We start from the raw sequence: 22,043 nt of genomic DNA on the forward strand, positions 1-22,043 counted from the left end.
CCAAATGGTCATAGTGTAGTTCATCTTTAAAAATGAGTTGTTTAAGATCAGCCTGCGGAGTTGTAGCGGCACTGGGATTTAAGTTTCCTAGGTTTGCATTCAGCACTACGTCCTCTAGAATTGCGCAAGTCTTCGTTTTTGCTGCAGTTTGGTTTGCACTTTTTTTGTTGCTGGCATTCTTCTCCTGCTTCACTGTTTCCCTTTTAGGAGGCAGCTTGAGTGCTGCCTGGTTAGCTCCTTTCCCCCCTCTTCTTAATAGCTGAGTTTATAACCTTATTTTGGCTTCTTCCAATCAGATGAGTCGTCTGGAATTCTTCCCCCAAGTCAATAATTCAAGTCCATAGGTGACCTTAAAGAAATGATTGCATTTTATTTTAAGGTAGCTTTTCTCTCCCTTTCCAAATGTGGGCCATGCATATGTCAAGCAGGGATTTCATTTGCATTTCTTCACCTAGCTGTAATTTTGACAATTGGCAGTTGACCAAAGATTGGGAGAAGGGGAGGGGAATCATCTAGAGAGCCATGTAGACTTTTTAAGAACCGTAATTAAGTAATATAGATTAGTTCAAGGTCAGAGGAATAGAATACTGGAGCCAAGATTTTTCAGGAGAAAGAGCGAGAAGAGAGGAGTATCTCTTGCAAAACATTCTAATCTTATCCTGTAATGTAGCCACCAAAGTCCAACAACTGTGTGTATATTTGGGTAGGTATGTATTACACATATATACTCGCTACTCCAGAGCCAACTCCAATTTTTATATGGAGCTGTAAAGGTAAAGGACCCCTGGATAGTTAAGTTCAGTCAAAGGCAACTATGGGGTTGCAGTGCTCATCTTGCTTTCAGGCCAAGGGAGCTGGCGTTTGTCCACAGACAGCTTTTTGGGTCGTGTGGCCAGCATGACTAAACCACTTCTGGTGCAATGGGACACTGTGACAGAAACCAGAGTGCACAGAAACGCCATTTACCTTCCCGCCACAGTGGTACCTATTTATCTACTCGCACTGGTGTGCTTTCAAACTGCTAGGTTGGCAGAAGCTGGGGCAGAGCAATGGGAGCTCAACCCATCACACAGATTCGAACCGCCAACCTTCCAGTTGGCAAGCTCAAGAGACTCAGTGGTTTAGACCATAGCGCCACTATTCGTACAGCTCTTTGCAAGGGTTTGTTAGGGGTCCTTGGTGTTGTCTGGAGACCTCAGCTCCTTCCCAGAGTTGCAATCTCAGAAAATGTTGTGATAATTTTCCCAGGGGGTTGGGCTTCCAACTCTACAGTTTGATGATTCAATGACTCTGTTGTGGTTCATTGCCTTCTCTCACTTTTCCATAGGTAATGGCCTGTTGACAGTCTGTGGCATCATTGCTAATGCACTGAGAGTATGCTGTGTAAAATGCCGCTACTTCAGTGGGGATGTCACAAACTGGCTAGACCATGCCAAGGAGAACTACGGCGGCCAGTACAGTGAAACTCAAGTGGAAAGCACAAAATTGCTTGTCCGTCTCTTCCCTTTCATTGCCTTCCAAATCCTCTATAGGATATGTGTTGTACAGGTAAGAGTGTGACTCCTTGTAGCTCTAAATCCATTTTTTGAATTGCAATCCCAGAGCAGGCAGATTTATAATATAATGCATACCCTCCAACACGCCACAACGAAAAATGGGAATGCCATCTTCCAGGGCCTCACTTCTGTGTGAGTCACATGACCCACGTGAGATTGCAACCCTGGAAAAACTTTTTTTTCCAGGCATGGCACCCAAAAACATGTGTTTTGAGGTGCCACATGGGATTGCAGCCTGGAAAAAGCATTTTTTCTGGGGTGAGATCATGACATGGTATTGTGATACCCCAAATGGCAGCTATGCTCTTATGGGGAAAAACTAGATTTCTCTGTTTTTCCAGGGCAGTTGAAGGGCATAACGGCCACTATAGGTCATTGTACCACAAGATCCTGTCATACTTCAACGCTGTGTCTGATTCAATCTAAAACTACTGTTTCGCTCATGATCTCGTAAATTTGAAAGGTGACCACTCACAGCCTTGTAGTTTTGAAAGCGGGCAATGGCTGTGGTTCTACCAGGAACTATCCTTGCAGGCTCTTTGTAGATGCGGCTGGAACTATGCAGCAGCAGATTCTGAAGTACATGGAAGTATCTTGGAACTGAACTGTTAAGTGCCCCCTGCAGGGAAATATGGCTATAGAAAAAAAGAGGGAATGGAATAATCAAGAGGTTGGAGTGCATCTTCCTGGTGAAAAAAGGCGAAAATGCTTGCAACTTTTTAGTACAGAGAAACAAAAGCAGATACTGAGATGATTTTTGGTTTGTAGGATTATGGCTGGCGATAGGGAAAGGATCCTCCATCCCTAATTGTAGAATTTGGGGTCCTACACTGAGGCAGCCTGGCATTGACTTCAGAACTGAGAATAGGATGTTCTTCACACAGTGCATAATCTGAATTTATAGAATTCACTTTCGTGGAAGGAGGAGACAGCCCCTTGCTTTGGCAATCCTTACAAAAAAGTACAGTGGTGCCCCGCAAGACGAATGCCTCGCAAGACGGAAAACCCGCTAGACAAAAGGGTTTTCCGTTTTTGAGTTGCTTCGCAGGACGAATTCCCCTATGGGCTTGCTTCGCAAGACGAAAATGTCTTGCGAGTCTAGAGATTTTTTTTTCGCTTCCCCCCCCCTTTATCTAATCTTCTAAGCCTTTAATAGCCTTTAATAGCCTTTTAGCAGCTAATCCCCTAAGCCTTTAAGCCTTTAATAGCCGCTAAACCGCTAATAGCGCTAATCCGTTAAGCCGCTAATAGGGTTGCTTCGCAAGACGAAAAAACCGCTAGACGAAGACTCTCGTGGAATGGATTAATTTCGTCTTGCGAGGCACCACTGTAAATAAATTGTGTCTGCTTCAGCCATAGCCTTCTCATTTCTCCTATATCAACCTAGAATAAAGCATTCACCTTTAAAATGGGCATGGACAAAACAGGGAGAACTGTTCCCCCTATAAACAGAAGCCGACTATGCCAACAAGCAAATGTTATGGTCTTTCCCCCTTTTGACGTAGATACCGTCAGGATATTATCTGCAGGCAATGAATTCAAATTTGAATCTGAATGGGTTTCTCTTGCCAGTAGCAGCCATGAATGTGATAAGCATCCTGCCATTCTTAATTCTGGTTCCTGTGCTCGAGTGTCTCAACACTTGTCTCTTTAGTCCTGAAACAAGGGGACGATTCTCTGCAGTCTGTATTGGTGAGTACTAATATACGCTAATTTTCATGTGCAAGAGCTATTGGTTTTTGTGTTTCTTGGCAGCCAAACAGTATTTGTAAATTTAATGAATTGTTTTGAGGTGATGCGGAGGATCTGTTAACTAAAACGCTTGGGTATAATTGATCGTGGCTTCATTGATTCTTACCTTTCCTTGACAGTATATCTGTAAGGTGGTGCCTTCATTATGAAGCACATCTTCAGTACCTGAGCAATGTGTGGTTTTACGCTGGGAATACAATTATTTTGTTCATTGCATTTTGCAGTTTTCCTTTCCTCCCAAAGAGATCTTAAACACCTTGTACCTTCACAACAATCCTTGCAAGGTAGGCTAGGCTGAGAGATAATGGTATGCCCCAAACCATCCAGCAAACTCACAGCTGAGCAGAGATCTGACATTTTCTGTGAGCTACATGGAGAATTTTGTTGCTGGGCCGCCAATATCAGTACTGTAAATAAATAAAACTAAATATGGGTTTTCCGCATCTAAGCCCAGTGTTTTGCCACCAGCTTCGTTAAACACCACCTTGCCCTGAATGAAGAAGTACGGGGGTGGGGGGAACATCATCTGAAAAGGGATCTATTAACACCTTTCAGGGAAGCAGAATTGGCACCAGAGGTCAGACCTTCATAGACTACGTTGGCAACTCTATCTTCCATCCTATCAGTCCCAATGGGCAACAGTCAATAATGCCATTCAAGCGTAGTGTAGACGAAATGGGAGAGGATGTGATTGCCACTCCATACCTCCCCATCATTTCTGACAAGAGCTGCCCAATAGTGAAATGGGCTCCCTATGAAGATGGTGGACTCTCCTTCATGGAAGGTTTGTAAACAGAGGTTGGGTCGCCATCTGTCTGGGATTCTTTGGCTGCGATTCCTGCATTGTGTGGCGAGTTCCCGCCTCCCCCCAGCAAAACTAAAGACACAAGACAACATAATTAAGGTTAATGGGCTAAAATTGGCCACAACTTTATTGGTTACAGGTGATGAGTGGTATTGGCCTTAGGCATTGGTCCTAACGACTATCCGGCTTCAGTCCGCCAGCCTGAAGGCCGGGAAGGGTTAACACCAGCAGGGGTCACCTGGCCTCCATAGGCTTCGGACGTGGCCACGCCCCCTGGAGTCCTTTAATGGACTACCCTTCATTATCCGGGGGAGGTGATGGCGCTCCTCCCCCCCCCACATTCATCTACATAACAATACCCCTACCAATGCCTAACCGCCACTCGAGCGAAGCTCGCCGCCAATACCCTCAGACCTGCAACCAATCCCTAATCCCAGCAGATATGTCAGCCAGCCAAACATCATTTCCCTCATTGGAAAGATGTACGCCATCCTCGCGGTAGAGGGCCACCTTGCTGTATTGGATGTTGGGATGGTCAATGACTCGTCCCCCCAGCTCTGCCACTCTACGAGCCACCGAGCGTTCCAGAATCTTTCTGGATTTGTTTATAGCAATAGGGCATCTGCAATCCCTCCAAATGTGCCTTTCCAATAGTGATGACCAAATTATGACCAGCTTAGGAAAAGAAATCCTCAATTCATCAAAATCATTGTAAATGTTCCACATTATGTCCACGCCCTTCCTATAAGCCAAATCATTTTCTCCCAGTTGGATAACTAAAGCATCCAGTGGGCCTTCTTTGGCGGCTCTAGCTTTTACTGCCAGCAGGAATTCTGCCCAACGCATTCTATGGCGGGTGATCCAGGAGATCTCCAAGATTGGCAGCAAAGAGGACACTCCTCTGCCGCGCTTGCCTTAAATGCGGCAAGCCACACCCCCTGAGCTAGCCTATTGGCTGGCCAGGGAAATGATGCGGCAGAGGATCCCCTGTTCATGCGGGGCTGGGAGCCAGCCTCCGCGCGAGTGTTGGGGGCATGAAGCCCGCAACACCACCTCCTCCCAAGGTCAGAAGTGGCTTTGCAGAGGGTTGGACTAGATGACTTTGTGATTCTATGAATTCGATGATTCACCAACCCATTCATTTAGCTCTTCTTCTCGCGGCTGGCTGCTCCACCAGGCGGCAAATGTATTTTTTGGATTGGAAACTATGGATGTTGGGGGGGGGGGTGTTCTCAAAATAATATGCTTGTACTGCCTTCCCAGCACTACCATGTCATCCACTGAAAGACATTTGATCCTACTCCAAAGGGCATGACAGTCTTTTGCATGCAATTTTCACATTTAGACCTTGCCTAAAGCACCGAATATATTTGCTCCAATTTGGAACCTTCTGAATATTTAGGCGCAGCTGTGTGTTTTGGGAGTGAGAATAGGATTCTATTTGTGGCCTGCTTCCTGGTCTTCAACTGCACTGTTGACCAAGGTTGCTACACGAAAGAATCCTCATCCCATTCTGTTGAGTTATGAAGGAGAAGTATGGAGGGGAAAGCGATAATCCATCAAACTTCAATCCAAGCAATGGTCTGGTGAACTAGAGGTGGGGAAAATGTCTCCAATACAGATGCAATCAAACACCTATGCATAGTATAGGGTAGTGGCAAAGGCACCAAAGTCCCAGGGTCAAATCCTGCTCCTGCTGCATGATCACAAGGTGGCCTTGGGACCAAGACTCAGTTTCAGCTTCCACCAGCACTGTCTGCAATTTGAGGATAACATTGACCTGACTTACAGGTAGAGTTGGGGATAGATTCACTTTGAATTTTAATAGGAACTTATCTAACTCCGACTTCTGAAAACATTGTCCACACTTCTACTCATCCCACTGCTTTCTCCCAGGGAAAATCCGCTCTTTACTGCTGACTCGGAACAATAACAACAGCAATAATTGATTAATTGTATCCAACCCTGCTCATTTCACTGTGTTGCCCCAGCCACTCTGAGCAACCCTGATGAGCGGACATCAATCATTTTTTTCCATGGGTTGACATTTGCTCCGATCCAGCGGTAAAGAGTAAGGGAAGTGGCAGGGCAAACAGGAAGATGCTTGGACCCATGCCTGGAAAGCACTGAACAAGCGGAAAACCTCAAGGACCCCTGCTTTCTATGTGTAGATGAGCCCTTAGGCTGGAGTCAAGGTGCTGATTCTGGTGTATAAATCCCTAGACAGCCTGGAGCCTGCATACCTGAAAGATCATCTCACCCCTTATATGCAGCTGATCACTGCATTCTGCAGGTGAGACCCTCCTGCAATGCCGGAAAGTCCACTGTGCACAATGTAGGAATTGGGCTAACAGTGGAATTCTCTCCTCTTGAATATTAGATAGGCACCATCTCTGTTGACTTTTCGACCACCTACTGTGAAGATCTTCCTCTTCCAACAAGCTTTTAAGTAGAGATCTTCACCAGTCTGCATCTGTGCTGCAACTGTTTTTAAGATGCCACATCATTTGTGTGTTTGCCACCCTGGTCTCCTTTGGAAGGAAGCGTGGGACAGAAATTTAAGAAATAAAACCATACCTATGAAATAAGATGAGCCTTCCAAGCACTAGTTTGGACCATGAACTTGCATCCTTGCATTGTCTGACCTATCTCAATAATAATAATAAATTTTTATTTATACCCCGCTCTTCCCAGTTCAAAAACCAGGCTCAGGGTGGCTAACAACAAATTTAAAACACATTGAAACACTTAATTATAAAAGCAGCATAAAATACAGTATAAAAACATGAATAACAATAAAAATCAAAAATCAATTAGATAATCCCCAGGGCTAGCTGGCTGAATTGGTCCTGCTTGGGCCAGTGAGGAGGCCAGGGGAGAATTAGATGTGGGGTCTCAGAGCAGGTGATCTTCATAAAAAGGGAGGGGGAGGGAAGAGAAGAGAAGAGAAATAAAAGATCAGGCTGAATTCAAATTAAAGGCCAGGTTGAATGGCTCTGTTTTACAGGCCTGACAGAAGGAGATTAAATCCTGAAATCCTGTCTCATGGGACAGAGCATTCCACCAGGTCAGAGCCATCACTGAGAAGGCCCTGGCCCTGGTGGAGGATAGCCTGCCTTCCTTAGGGCCTGGGACCTCTAAACTATGGTTATTCATGGACCTTAAGGTCCTCTGCAGGGCATACCAGGAGAGGTGGTCCCATAGATACGAGGGCCCTAAGCCCCCGTTGAGGTTTCCAACACAGGGGTTCCTTTTAGCCCCTTCAGACCTCAGTGTTAAGATTCAGTGAACATAGGGAAGAGATGCGAATTTCCTCATTTCTGCATGAATTTAACAACTGAGCTGCTCTTCCCATCCTGCCTCGCAGTTTAAAACAGACGTGCACACTTAGGAATTGATGTTTCCTGTTCTCCTAGTATTTAATTCAGGACCCCAACTGCATGTGGTGCAGCCAGTGCCAAAAGACAGGAAGTATTAATCTGACTAGAATTAGCCTCATTAAGTTTGTTGTAAAGCTTTGTGCAAAGTAGAAGCGCATAGAACAGAAGGTGGCAATTACTTGGGATTTTGAAATAAAACAGTTTCTCCACTGAATCGTAGGAAAGAACGTTCAGATAGCAACGATGGTGGTTCTCCAAGTTGCGGCTTGGAAGTTCTGAAGTCTGATGATGCTGCAAAAGTTTGAGAGGTTAAACATTTCAAAAGGTATCTGGTGTGGCACTGCGAAAGCTTTTTAGAAAAGAATGTCTGAGAGGTTATAGTTAATGGGCATAAGAAGAGAAGCTAACCCTGGAATGCTTTCTTTGGTATGTAAGTGGAAGAATCCTGGGCAGGTTGTGGACCTTCGAGAGAATATGTGATGCTCTGTCAAGTTGTCATGGCTCAGATGGAAGGAATCTGGTCCTACCACCCTATCTGGGTTATCTTACTGCAGGAACCTTTTTCCCTTTAAGGGCCACAGTCCTTATTGGGGAGCCCCATACTTGTGGTGGGTGGAGCCAGAGGAGAACGTGGGTGAGGCAATGGATGTGTACAATAGGCAAGTAGGTGTGTACAAATACTTTCACACACCTCTGTCTCTACCTTCCAGTCAGGCAAAAGCCCCCCAAAAGAGGGTCAGGGGCTGGATCTACTATGAAACCAATGATTCTTAAGACTCCAGACCCTCCAAGTGTCCCTATTTTCCAGGGACAGTCCCAAATTTACAGAAGCCGTCCTGGTTTCTGATTTGAGCCTAGAATGTCCCACTTTTCCTTACGCTGGCCCTATTTTCATCAGAGAAATGTTGGAGGGTATGGAAGTGACCCCTGGGCCAAGGAAATATGTAACTGTGCAACCTTTAGAAGACATCTAAAGGCAGCCCTATATGAGGAGGTGCCGTGCCACCGTTCCACAATGCTACAGAGGTGCCGTGATGCATCAAAGTGGTGCCAGAACTCAGTTCCGGTGAGTTCTAGGTGGAAAAAAAGTCATAGATAGGTAGGTAGGTAGCCAGGTGAAGGTCAGAGGGTGTTTATCTGTGGAGATGTGATGTTTGGGAACAAAGCCAGAAGTGAGGCCCCACTCCTGCTAGCCATGGGTGGCCTACATGCAAGTAGACATGTGACTAGAGTTGCCCTGTTTGATGAGAAATGACCTCCTTTTGGAGGCTGAAAATCTAGGATTGCAGACATTCAGTTCTGAGTTTCTAAAATTTATCAGAGTACAAATGGAGTGTGTTCATTGTCTTCCAGTATATCAGGTGCAATTCCAAAAGCAAGGTATGGTTTTATAAATGATTCTGTGCCTGCTTTGTGCCTTTTTGTACCCAGTTGTAGGTTACGCATCTGCCACCCTCTCTGTGATGGTTGCTGGGTTTTTAGAGGTACACAGGAAGCATTTCCCTTTGGTGGAACAGACTCTTTCAGGCAAAGTCCTCCTCGTCTCCTCCATGCCGTGCATCCATCTGGCCCCACAATACATCTTCCTCGGCTTGGCAGAAGCTCTGGCAACTCCCACCTGTAAGGGGACTCTTTTGTTTCGTTTCCTAGCCTAAAAAGCAACCGGCTTCAGCGCAGGATGGCATCTGTTTGAACAGGGACAGCCAAAGCACCTTCCGTCGCAATCTTCGCCCCTGGCGCTGTTCCACAGCCTCTCTGAGCAGTCTCATTCATCACTGGCATGGAAAGAGTTTAATTTGTCATTCTTTGCTGCTCGCCGAACAAGTGTTGTTTGCGGTTATGAGAAAATCCTTCATTTACTACCCCCAGTGGGACTTTCCATCCATTTAGAGAAAGGCAGGACCTCCCATGCTAGAGCGGAAAGCAAGTTCAGAGATGTCACCCCATGGGGCTCAGCAGCCAAGAAGATGTCCTTCCCTGGAGTAGTAGTAGAGAGCCAGTGTGGTGTAGTGGTTAAGAGCGGTGGACTCGTAATCTGGTGAACCGGGTTCGCTTCCCCGCTCCTCCACATGCAGCTGCTAGGTGACCTTGGGCTGGTTACACTTCTCTGAAGTCTCACAGGCTCACTCACCTCACAGAGTGTTTGTTGTGGGGGAGGAAGGAAAAGGAGAAATGTTAGCCGCTTTGAGACTTCTTAGGGTAGTGATAAAGTGGGATATCAAATCCAAACTCTTCTTCTTCTTCTAGTAGTAGTAGTAGTCATTTATATGATCTGACTGGGTTACCCCAGCCACTCTGGGTGGCTTCCAACAAGTTAAAACGCAGTAAGACATCAAACATTAAAAAGCTTCCCTATACAGGGCTGCCTTCAGACGCTTTCTAAAAGTCAGATGTTTATTTCCTTGACATCTGATGGGAAGGTGCTCTACAGGGTGGGTGCCACTACCAAGAAGGCCCTCTGCCTGGTTCCCTGTAACTTCACTTCTCACAGTGAAGGAACTGCCAGAAGGCCCTCAAAGCTGGATCTCAGTGTCAGGGCTGAACGATGGGAGCGGAGATGCTCCTTCAGGTATACAGGGCCAAGGCCATTTAGGGCTTTAATGATCAGCACCAAAACTTTGAATTGTGCTCAGAAACATACCAGGAGTCAATGAAGATCCTTTAGGAGTGGTATGATAAGGTCCCAGCAGCCACTCCCAGTCACCAGTCTAGCTGCCACATTCTGGATTAGCTGTAGTTTCTGAGTCATCTTCAGAACGTAGAGTGTAATAGTTCAGTGTCAATTTAAGGCTTGACCTGGAGGCTTTTCCTATGGGTCAGTCTCACACAGCGGCACCCATATTGAATGCTATGGATTTAACGCAGGATTAGGGGAACCTGTAGCTCTCCCAGTGCTGTTGGACTACAGCTTCTCTATCCCTGACAACTGGCCATGCTGAATGAGGTTGATGGGAGTTGGAGTCCAACAGCATGCAAAGGGCTGCAGGCTGCTCATTCCTGATCTTTCTAAGGGCAAATGGTGGGACAGGTTCCAAGTTAAGAGCTGTCAGGGACTGGCTGGATCACGAGAAGTGGTGGGAGGGGAACCCCAGAGGACAAAGGTAGGGTTGCCATATTTCAGAATGTGAAAATCCAGACAGAAAAGTTGTTGAGCTGCTTCTTCAAAAACATTTTTTAAGGTTTTAATAATAATAATAATAATAATAAATTTTATTTATATCCCGCCCTCCCCAGCCGAAGCCGGGCTCAGGGCAGCTAACAACAATCAAATAATCAAAAAATCAAATAATCACACAATCTAAAAATATTTCATTATAAAAATTAATTAAATCAAATTGATGGCAACCAATTAAGCAAAGTTCTGTGCAGGTTGCCAGAGGAGGGAGTCAGGCTGCGCCCTGATCAAAGGCCTGGCGGAACAACTCTGTCTTGCAGGCCCTGCGGAAAGATGTCAAGTCCCGCAGGGCCCTAGTCTCTTGTGACAGAGCATTCCACCAGATTGGAGCCGCAGCCGAGAAGGCCCTGGCTCTAGTTGAGGCCAGCCTAACCTCTCTGAGGCCTGGGACCTTGAGGATGTTATTATTTGCAGACCGTAGGTTTCTCTGTGGGGCATACCAGGAGAGGCGGTCCCGTAGGTACGAGGGTCCTAGGCCTAGCTCCCTAGAGCTATTTTCCCCCAGAAAACCACTTCCAATCTGGGTTGGCATATGTCTGGATTTATGTCCAGATTTTCCCAGACATTTCAGGGATGTACTCCCAGACGCAGTTCCCAACAGCCAAATCCTGCATATGTCTGGGAAATTCTGGACGTATGGCAACCCTAAGAAAGGCTCAGAGCCCAGGAATTGATGGTGGGACACTAGGGAGAAGTAAGAAGAAGAAGAATGGGAGTAGTTATTGGATTCTGAAGGGGCAACAGGATTTAGTGAGCAGGGAGAGTCTGTGACAGGGAGCAGTTCTGACTCAGAGGCTGAAGCAGAGAGAAGACAAGAGGCTGCTGAAGAGTACGGGGAGCCTGCCTCTCCTACTGAGACAAGCTCCCCTCCCCCCCCTTGTCTCCAGGGATTTGAAGAGTGATGTGTAGGATGGAACAGAGATTGGAGATGCCCAGGCCCAGTTTGAGACTGCTTGGGAAACATCTGGCAGAGGAGGAGCCTTAAAAGGGGAAGAAGGCAGGGACCGCCAGTCCTGGCAACTGCTCCACAGGGCAAGACCTATTGAGACTCTTGCTGAGTGTATGGTTGTTGCCTTAAATTGCCTTTTTCGGCTGACCTGCATCTGACTCCAGCTGACTGACAAGAGCAAACAAAGGGCCCCCACCCAGAACAATCCCTGCATGGCAGTTTTGTCTCTGTCCCCTCCTGAGTACATGGAGCTTAATTTACCTTAAGCAATATTTGGGCATTGGATATTTGTTTTGAAATTGGGGATTTGTTTGCTGCCCTGGGCCCCTTCCAGAGGAAGGGCAGGATATAAATCCAATACAGTGGACGCTCGGGTTGTGAACGTGATCCGTGTGGGATGCATATTCGCAACCCACAGCGTTTGCAACCTGCAGCAGCACGTCTGCACACACACGGGTTGCGATTCGGCGCTTCTGCACATGCGCAATGTGCAATTTAGCGCTTCTACGCATGTGCGACCGCCAAAACCCGGAAGTAACCCGTTCCGGTACTTCCGGGTTTCGGCGGTCCGTAACCTGAAAAAACGCAACCTGAAGCGTCTGTAACCCGAGGTATGACTGTACATAAAATATCGCTCCCAGCAGGCAGTTGTGATAATGCACCATTGCACCCCAGCCAGAGATTCACGCCCTACCTATTTCTTTTCATTCTTCTTCAAAGGTTCCTTCATTACATACAAGTTTGTGCCGGGCAGAATTCGTGGAGTTGCCTTGCAAGCCTTGACTTTCTTCAATGGAGCTGGCTGCATCATGGAGGCTTTACTTGTTCAAGCAGCTTACGCCGCCTCACAAGGTAAAACAGCCTTTAAGCCGAGTGAAGATGGGTGCCTTCCTTCCTCCCTCTCTCCCACCCCACCCAGCACTGCTCTCTCAGTAGAGATTTTTACCCTCTTCCTATTGGCCATTGACTTCCATTAGACGCACATAACAAAATCTAGCTGCCAGCAGCGTATTGATCTCTTTTTCGTGATTAAGGTAGGTCACTAAGTTGCAGCCGGATTCATCAAAATGTAATGAATCATTCCTATTTTGATAGGTAGAATAATTAGTGTGCGTGGCATTTATTTATATATTATACAGGACTTCCTTCTCTTCCACTTGGAAAACGAGCTAGGGATTCTCAGGTTACACTAGAATACCAGAGCAGGTTTTTCCCCTCACATATGTATACAAAGGGTATTTATTTGCCAAATAATTGTTTAAACGAGAGTTGAGCTAAGGATGAGCAAAATACCAGAAATCACATTCTTTTCTCGGAGCTTCTTATGAAACCTAAAACTGCCTTGAAGGTGTATTCAGTCTGGAGAGGTGCATTAATTTTACCACTCTTACATTATTTTGGATTCATTTATTATAGACAATTCTGATTTAATTCATTTCAGTTGCATTTCTGTGACCAGGAATGCTAAAGTTGAGAAACTAAGCCAGTCTTCCTGAGCCTGGTGCCTTCCAGATTGGTGTGAGACATAGTCCAAAACAGTAGCAGTAGTCCTAGACTAAAAACTAGGGAGGATATTTGCAAATTCCTAAGTGGAAAGGTTTTGATATACACCTCTTAGGCACAGTACCTTCCAGATGTCACCATCCCTGAACGCTGACTGGGGCTTATGGGGGGTGAAGTCCAACAAAGTTCCAACATTTGGAGAGCACCACAGTGGGTACCCCTGTGTTCCTGTGCATATTGGATCTACGCTGCCGAGCAAGTTTTGCACATCTCTGTATAGTAAAGGTAAAAGGACCCCTGACCATTATGTCCAATCGTGACCCAACTCAGGGGTTGCGGCGTTCATCTCATTTTATTGGCTGAGGGAGCCATCGTACAGCTTCCGGTTGTGTAGCCAGCATGACTAAGCCGCTTCTGGCAAACCAGAGCAGCGCACGGAAATGCTGTTTACCTTACCACCAGAGCAGTACCTATTTATCTACTTGCACTTTGACGTGCTTTCGAACTGCTAGGTTGGCAGGAGCAGGGACCGAGCAACGGGAGCTCACCCCGTCGCGGGGATTCGAACCACCGACCTTCTGATCGGCAAGTCCTAGGCTCTGTGGTTTAACCCACAGCATCACCCGCATCCCTTATACATCTCTGAATATTGCAATGCAATTCCTAGTACTTTAGGTGTATCAAAATGCACATTTAAATATGTATTTTGAGAGGTGGGTTTTTTAACAACAAGAAAATGCAGCTTAATGTAGAAACACAAGCTCTAAAAGTGGAGTGGAGATCTTTACTAAAAAAAGATGAGCATTGATTAAGCATCACCATGGTATAGTAGGACAGGTGGTGTTAAGAACCTGAGAAGAGCTTGCTGGATCACTCTTTCAACTTGGTTTATGTTAAAGTCACTAATATTATGAAGTTGGCAAGGGGTGAGGTCAGTTTGGAGGATACCCTGAGGGTGCAAACTGGGGCTGACCTTCTGAAGAGAGTCTTGGCGGCTGGATAGAGAAGCCTGGAGTTCGTACATTTCAAGAAATGTAATTATATTTAAAGTAACCATATCTATGCTGTAGGAGATTTCCACCAATCATCTGCCAACTTTGACCCTTCCCTTTAACAAGAAGTGTCCATCGCATTTTGGTTTAGCAACTTGAGCGTACCCTTGCACATCTCTTTCAGCTTCACTCTTGGTTTATAGCAGGGACGTCCAACTCCCAAGAGACAGCATAGACAGACATCTCCTCCCAGGAAAAAAACCTGCCAGTGATCTACCCATTGGTGGGGGAGTTGCTGAGCTTTTTTTAGGGGAGCAGGTCAAAGCTGTTGAGATTTGGGGGCTCACCAACAACACAACAGCTAACAGACGAACGCAGCAGACAACAAAGGAACTCACACTAGACCAGACTTCCTCAGCCTCGGCCCTCCAGATGTTTTGAGACTACAATTCCCAGCATCCCTGACCACTGGTCCTGCTAGCTAGGGATCATGGGAGTTGTAGGCCAAAAACATCAGGAGGGCCGAGGTTGAGGAAGCCTGCACTAGACGCAGGGAATGACCAAGGGGGGAGGAGCCATGATTCTAAACAATGCAAGCGATAAAGATCCCATGATCAACCACGATCATCCGGGGAGCCACCTGTCGATTGCGGTCGTCCGGTTGGACAGCCCTGGTTTATAGAAATTTTGAAAAAGCCACTAACAGCTTTTTAAAGTTGCATAGCTTTTAGAGGAGCACTGTCTCTTAAACTCTCTGGATCATCTTGAGATGCCAGAGTGGTTCCAGGGAGTTGGGTTGCACTAACAAAGGAGGCAACCCAGAGTTTACCTATTTTTCACATGGTGGAATGTTAGAGGAGGCGATGCTCTGAGAGTACCAGGTACTGTTTGTATCAAATATCTGTTGACATGCTATTATTTGTTAAATGTGAAGCAATTTTTGTGAAACCGCTGCCAGCATTTGCCTCTTGAATCACCCATTTGACCTGGCTCTCTAGCCAACCCTGCAACCTGGCCATCCACAAATTTAGGAGGAAAACTGTTAAACTTTTTTTTCTCTCTCTCTCAAGGCAACATACTTATGGTTCTCCCGTTTTATCTTACCAACCCCCAGTGAGGTAGGAACAGAGGAATCTGCCTTATACTGAATCCACACCATGGGCCCATCAGGTCAGAACTGTCAACACTGGCAGGGACTCTTCGAGATTTCCAGGCCCTACGAGGATACACCAGGGATTGAACCTGGGACCTTCAGTTTGCAAAGTGTATGTGCTACCCTTGAGCAATGACCTTTCCTCAGCCTAGGGTAGGGTAGGCTGAGAGAGAAAAGGAGGAGGACAGGGAGCCTGGCACTGTCACCCAGTGTGCTTTGCGTCTCTGAGTAAGAATTTGAACCTGGGTCTTCCTCCTTCTAGTGCATACCGCTCAACTGTCCCAATTTAAATGGGGCACTCCAAAATTAACTCCAGCTTCTGATTCTCCCCCCATTTGTTTATTAGATTTTACATACTCAAATTTACAATCATACCACAACACCTTCCATAAGTACAAGATTCCCACGAATCTCTGGAATTCCCTCCTCCCCATCTGTGGGTCCCATTGTCAAACCTTTTCTACTGCATCTTTGATAATAATCCAAATTTTTAAATATCTCCATTGTATCCATAGTTCTTGTTACATTATAAGTGTTATTGCGATCCCGCTAGCAATTTTAACTGTTTACAGTGGTCTCCAAGGTAACTTGTAAATTTCCCCTGTTCCTTATTAAAATTTTTGTCTTCCTGGTTTTTCTGGTCATTTTTGCCATTTCAGCATAGTCCAACAATTTGATCTGCCATTCTTCTCTGATAGGGACTTGTCTTCTTTCCACCTCTGGGCTAGCAGCATCCTAGTTTTAAATTTTGATAGGTTTGGGATCTTAAGGCTGCTCTTAGTTTTGCCAACTCTATGTATTCACTTAGTTTACAAATCCATTCTTCTTTAGAGGGTATAGCCTCACTTTCCCATTTGCTGGCTAAAACTATTCTAGATACTGCTGTGGCATAGGAAAAAAAATCTTTTCTTATTCAGCTGGATATCACTCCCTCTTATGCCCAGTGGATATGCCTCTGGTTTCCCAGAATGCTTTTATTACCTTGCACTTCCACCACATATGATAGAAGGTGCCTTCCTTTTCTTTACATTTCCAACAGATCTTTGTACACTCCAGCTTCTGATTCTTTCCCAGGATGTCCCATTTTGGCTACTGCACTCTGACACAAGTCAGCTGGCTCCTGCCAGAGCTTGGGACCAAAAGAAGGGGTGGGCCTCTGTTAATAATAATAATAATAATAATAATAATAAATTTTATTTATACCCCGCCCTCTCCAGCCAAGACCAGGCTAACACCATATATAAAACAATTGATTGAAATACAACTTAAAAAACAAGATTAAAATACAGCATTAAAATGCAGCCTCATTTCAGCAGAAACTCTAAAACTTTTTTGGGGGTGAAAACGTCAAGTCTTCACCAAGGCTAACTATCCAGACTGGTCCTCCGTGGGCCAGAAAAAGCCAGGGAAGTCCCCAAGTAGGAGTTCCGTCACAGAAGGAAAAAGGAAAAAAGAAAGAGGGGGAGGATATCAAGTTAATTCCAAGCCAAAAGCCAAGCGGAACAACTCCATCTTACAGGCCCTGCAGAAAGAAATCAGATCCTGTAGGACCCTGGTCTCATGAGACAGAGCATTCCACCAGGCCAGAGCCACTGTTGAAAAGGCCCTGGCTCTGGTTGAGGCTAATCTGACTTCCTCAGAGCCCGGGACCACTAGGGTGTTGCTATTTATGGACCTTAAGGTCCTCCGTGGGGCATACCGGGAGAGGCAGTCCCATAGGTTGAGCTGTGCAGTGGGAAGGTGGGGTCACTGAGGGGAGTGGATGTAACTTAGGAGGAAGCAGAGAGGTGTTGGCAGAGGGGGGTCATTTAAAGAGTGTTGAGCGGCCCAGCCATGCTCCGATTTTCATCAGCAGGATGTTGGAGAGTATGCTAGTGAGACAGTGTAGCTGACCACTGAGGAACACTGTCCCTGGTGTAAGAGTTGTGCCAGGGAAGTGTCCAAATCAGACCAGGTTAGCAGCTAGTTGTCCTAAGAGCTGCTTCTACACCATCCATTTAAATCACTGTGATACGTTAAACCAGTGATGGCCAAACTTGGCCCTCCAGCTGTTTTGGGACTACAACTCCCATCATCCCTAGCTAAAAGGACCAGCAGTCAGGGATGATGGGAATTGTAGTCCCAAAACAGCTAGAGGGCCAAGTTTGGCCGTCACTGCGTTAAACAGTCATGGCTTCCCCCAAAGAATTCTGGGAACTGTAGTTTGTTAAGCCCCTATTCCTCTTCAAGAGCTACAATTCCAGAGTTCCTGGGAACTTCTGCATGCAGAGCAAATGCTCTCCCACTGAGCTATGGCTCTCCCCAAGCAGGGGAAATGTGTTTGGGGCAAGAAGGATCAGTAACTGCGGGGAAGTGTTGTCTTTGAATCTGCTTTATGGCAGGCTTTTTAAATATCTGAGAATTTATGTCCAACTCCCCGCTCACTTTTCACCTTCTTTTCTTTCCGATACCTGATCGCTCCCAACTGTTTTCACCCCTCTTCTCCCCCCCCCCACCTTTAAATTAATTTATCATTTTTACTGCTCTCCTCTTTGCTAAATGTTAAGGTCAAAAATCTCCCCAAGGTGCCAAGAAATTGTAATGCATCCTCTGCCAGCTGAGGTGGGCGTAGCGAGAGCGGGCTTGTGTTGCAAATGTTACATGTTAAGTAATGTTAATGCGGTGCCATTTTGCTGCTCTGCAAATGTGTCGAGTCACAAGATCTTTTTCATTCATTCTTTCTTTCTTTGATGCAATTAAGGATTCTTAACACCTATAGGCACTTCAGAGGGGAAAGAAATTTGAGACAGAGGAGCCGTTTGTGCTTTCAGGTATTGCAGTACGTGCACCCATGCTGTTACAGTGCAATTGTTCAAATGTTGGGCATGGACCCAGAAGAACTGGGTTCAAATCCTCGCTTGGCCATGAAGCTCATGAAGTGTTCAGGGGCAAGTCACCATCTCTTAGGTTAACCTACCTCCCTTTGTTATTGGAAGAATAACATTGCAACCTTCCTAGAGTGTTTTTCTTCCAGCTTGAATGAGTCCTTGAACTCTGATAATGCCTTTTGCTGGCCTGGGTGTAGCAAAGACAAGAGTGTGCTGAGCGCCTGTGTGCAAAATTTACATGCATTGCTCTGCCCACTTTTGCCTTTGTCGTCACCCACCACCGGCATGCGGAACCTGGAAGGTCGCCCAGAAAGGAATGCAGCCCTCTTTCTTACTTCACGCCTTGTACAGGTCAAGGAGACATTCAACCAAACATACAGAGGGAAAACTCTCACAGAACTACATAACCAGTCAGGGTATATATTACATCTGTGAAGTTTATTTCACTGCTGGTTTCTTACCCACACTTCCATCTGCCTGCCTCCTACCTCGTTGACTTTAACACAAAAAGAATTAACCCTTGAGCTGCACTTGTAATATCTTTGCTGTTGAACTTCTAACACCAATTATCTAGTGGAACGGTAGGCTTTCCCTCACTGGATGTTTTCAGGCAGAGGCAGGAGACCCATCTGCTGGGGAATGCACTGGCTTTTCCTGCCTAGAGCAAAGAGTCCTGTTAATTTAAGTGGATCTTCAGTGCGACTAACTTTGTTTATATCTGAACCATTGTTGTTGTTGTTGTTGTTCAGTTGTTTAGTCGTGTCCGACTCTTCGTGACCCCATGGACCAGAGCACGCCAGGCACTTCTGTCTTCCACCGCCCCCTCAGTGTGGTCAAACTCATGCTGGTAGCTTCGTGAACACTATCCAACCATCTCGTCCTCTGTCGCCCCCTTCTCCTTGTGCCCTCCTTCTTTCCCAACATCAGGGTCTTTTCCAGGGAGTCTTCTCTTCTCATGAGGTGGCCAAAGTATTGGAGCCTCCGCTTCTGTCCTTCCAGTGAGCACTCAGGGCTGATTTCCTTAAGAATGGATAGGTTTGATCTTCTTGCAGTCCATGGGACTCTCAAGAGTCTCCTCCAGCACCAATACCTGAACCATAGTAAACATAAATACATTACTCATGTTGTTGGTGGGAAAGGACAGAGCTGAGTGATAAACCAAAGGCCAATTGAGACCGACCTTTTGGAGCACCACCAACTTTCAACCACCCTCCACTTGCCTGCCTTCTTGCAACCAGTCCAGAGGGTAGCACTGCTTATAAGCTTCCTCCTCCTTAGTCTCCCTTTTGATCTTGTAGAATTCAGCAGGGGAAAGGATGAGGGGGAAACTAGAATTACAATGGCATTGGCTCTGGCGCCACCTACTGTTCATCTCCCTACCTTCCACCCTGCCACTACAAATGGTCCCCAGCCACCAGTGCCAAAGATTAATTCATGCATCTGTGCATTACAGTAAGGCTTACAGTTAACTCCATGTTGGTTGTCCTGCTACGGAAGGGATGCTAGCATATTGTCAAATCTCCAAGTCCATCAAGTGGGTCTAGCACTCTGGTTTGAGGATTGGAACCCAAATTTCCCAGATCCACAATGGCGCAGAATTTTGAAGAACTTTGAGACAAGGATATTTCAGCCTCATTTGCATCCCGTAGCATCTTGTTAGTCTAGAGTTGCGTTTTTTCTGGCAAAGTGGGTAAGATAGTCACCCGGCGCCTTAAGTGGCGTTAATCATTTTTTAAAATGTATCTATGAAGGATGGTGTGAATATGATAAAATAAGACTTCTTGGGAATTTGATGAGTGCAAACAGATGACGGGTGACAGTGATATTTCAGTACAAGCTGGGGAAGTGGATTTCTTAAGGCTCTTTCTACCTCCCTTGACATTTTAATGAGACACATGACAAAACCTATCCCCCTGTGCTACTTGTTATGGAGAGAAGTTTTTTTTCTAAAAAGTTGCAGTGCAAATATGTACATTTGGGTTTGGGTTGGAGGTTAAGAGTGAAGGAGACTGCCCTGAACCGGTTCCTTTTTGGCTCCATCTCACCTCGGTTATAAGAGCCCGATTACATTCATGCTAGGCTGTTGGGATGCCCCATACATGGGGCAGCCTTTAAAGACTGCTCTGAAACTTACACTGGTACCGACTGCAACTGCTTGGGTGCTTGTAGGGACCAGATGGCATACCAGGTACATTTAGGGTTGCCATATTTCCGAAAGTTGTTGAGATTTTTTAGGAAGACCCCAAACACGTTTTTTTGTTTGACTTGCCTAAGATCCAGGACAAAGCACTACCTTTTGGAAATTCCCTCCAGACATCAATTCCGCCTTTGAAATCCCAGTAATGTCTGGGAAAATCTGGACTTATGGCAATCTCTGGACATACATTGGCCCCTGCTTGTTTCTGTGTCCAGTTTAAATTTCAGGGAAAGGTTGCAACTCCATGGTAGAGAATCTGCCTTGCAAGCAGAAGGTCCCAGCTTCAATCTCTAGCTTCTCCAGGTAGGACTGGGAATGTCCCCTGTCTGAAATCTGCAGAGCCACTGAGCTAGATGGACCACTTGTCTGAGTCAGTATAAGGCAGCTTACTATGTTCTGGTGCTGCTGGTAACCTTCAATGCCCTAGACAGTTTGGGACCAGGTTATTTGAAGGATCAGCTACACCCATATGAACCTGCCCAGGCATTACGATCAGTCTCAGAAGCACTCTGCATGGGTGTACCAAAAAGATCCATCAAATTATAGACAATGCCTTTTCAGTGGTGGCCCCATATCGGTAGAATTCCATCCCTATGTGGTCTCTATTTTACTGGGTTTTAAGCGGCTCCCCACTGCTTTTCATAGAATCATAGAGTTGGAAGGGACCACAAGGACCATCTAGTCCAACCCCCTGCAAACCCTAACCCTAACCCAAACTGGGACTCAAACCCACAACCCTGAGATTAAGAGTCTCATGCTCTACCAACTGAGCTATCCTCTGGGCTACACCTAAATAATATGTGTAGTGCTGTGTATTGTGTTAGCTGCTACTGTTTAAAATCTTTATAATGTGTGGAGGGTTTTTTAAAATGAGAATATGATTAACATTGTTTTTATGTTCCATTTGGGTGTGAGCCACCATTGATAGACTTTACAATGACAGGTAAATTCTGAAATAAAAATATAGCTATGTGTGATGGTGATCCTCTCATACAGTCTCTGATTGATCCTGGCTACCAGCATTTTCCTAAAGTGGAATTACATGGTTGCTGAAAAGCCAGATTGGTTAAAAATGAGATCAATATTTTAAAAGATGATGATTATTATTTTGAAAAGAAAACAGAAGGAAAGAGGGGAGAAAGCCAGATTAAAAACATTGCCATCTGACATTAACGGGAGTCTTCGTTGACCACAAACTTGACATGAGCCAACAGTGTGACGCGGCAGCTAAAAAAGCCAATGCAATTCTGGGCTGCATCAATAGGAGTATAGCATCTAGATCAAGGGAAGTAATAGTGCCACTGTATTCTGCTCTGGTCAGACCTCACCTGGAGTACTGTGTCCAGTTCTGGGCATCACAGTTCAAGAAGGACACTGACAAACTGGAACGTGTCCAGAGGAGGGCAACCAAAATGGTTAAAGGCCTGGAAACGATGCCTTATGAGGAACGGCTAAGGGAGCTGGGCATGTTTAGCCTGGAGAAGAGGAGGTTAAGGGGTGATATGATAGCCATGTTCAAATATATAAATGTCACATAGAGGAGGGAGAAAGGTTGTTTTCTGCTGCTCCAGAGAAGCGGACACGGAGCAATGGATCCAAACTACAAGAAAGAAGATTCCACCTAAACATTAGGAAGAACTTCCTGACAGTAAGAGCTGTTCGACAGTGGAATTTGCTGCCAAGGAGTGTGGTGGAGTCTCCTTCTTTGGAGGTC

The 22,043-nt window shown here is 45.8% G+C and overlaps 1 protein-coding gene across 1 annotated transcript in view; it reads left to right on the top strand.

Annotated features, from left to right (window-relative positions):
- The window catches only part of SLC15A5 (solute carrier family 15 member 5), a 52,432-nt gene that overhangs the window by 22,478 nt on the left and 7,911 nt on the right, over positions 1–22,043 (top strand). The window contains exons 5-8 of the mRNA XM_081022979.1: positions 1,328–1,548; positions 3,062–3,248; positions 8,925–9,113; positions 12,338–12,469. Of these exons, the coding sequence (XP_080879105.1) occupies positions 1,328–1,548; positions 3,062–3,248; positions 8,925–9,113; positions 12,338–12,469 (729 nt within the window). The remainder of the gene's footprint in view (positions 1–1,327; positions 1,549–3,061; positions 3,249–8,924; positions 9,114–12,337; positions 12,470–22,043) is intronic.

This window comes from Podarcis pityusensis (genome assembly GCF_964106645.2).
Source record: "Podarcis pityusensis genome assembly, chromosome: 10".
NCBI classification, from domain to species: Eukaryota; Metazoa; Chordata; class Lepidosauria; order Squamata; family Lacertidae; genus Podarcis; species Podarcis pityusensis.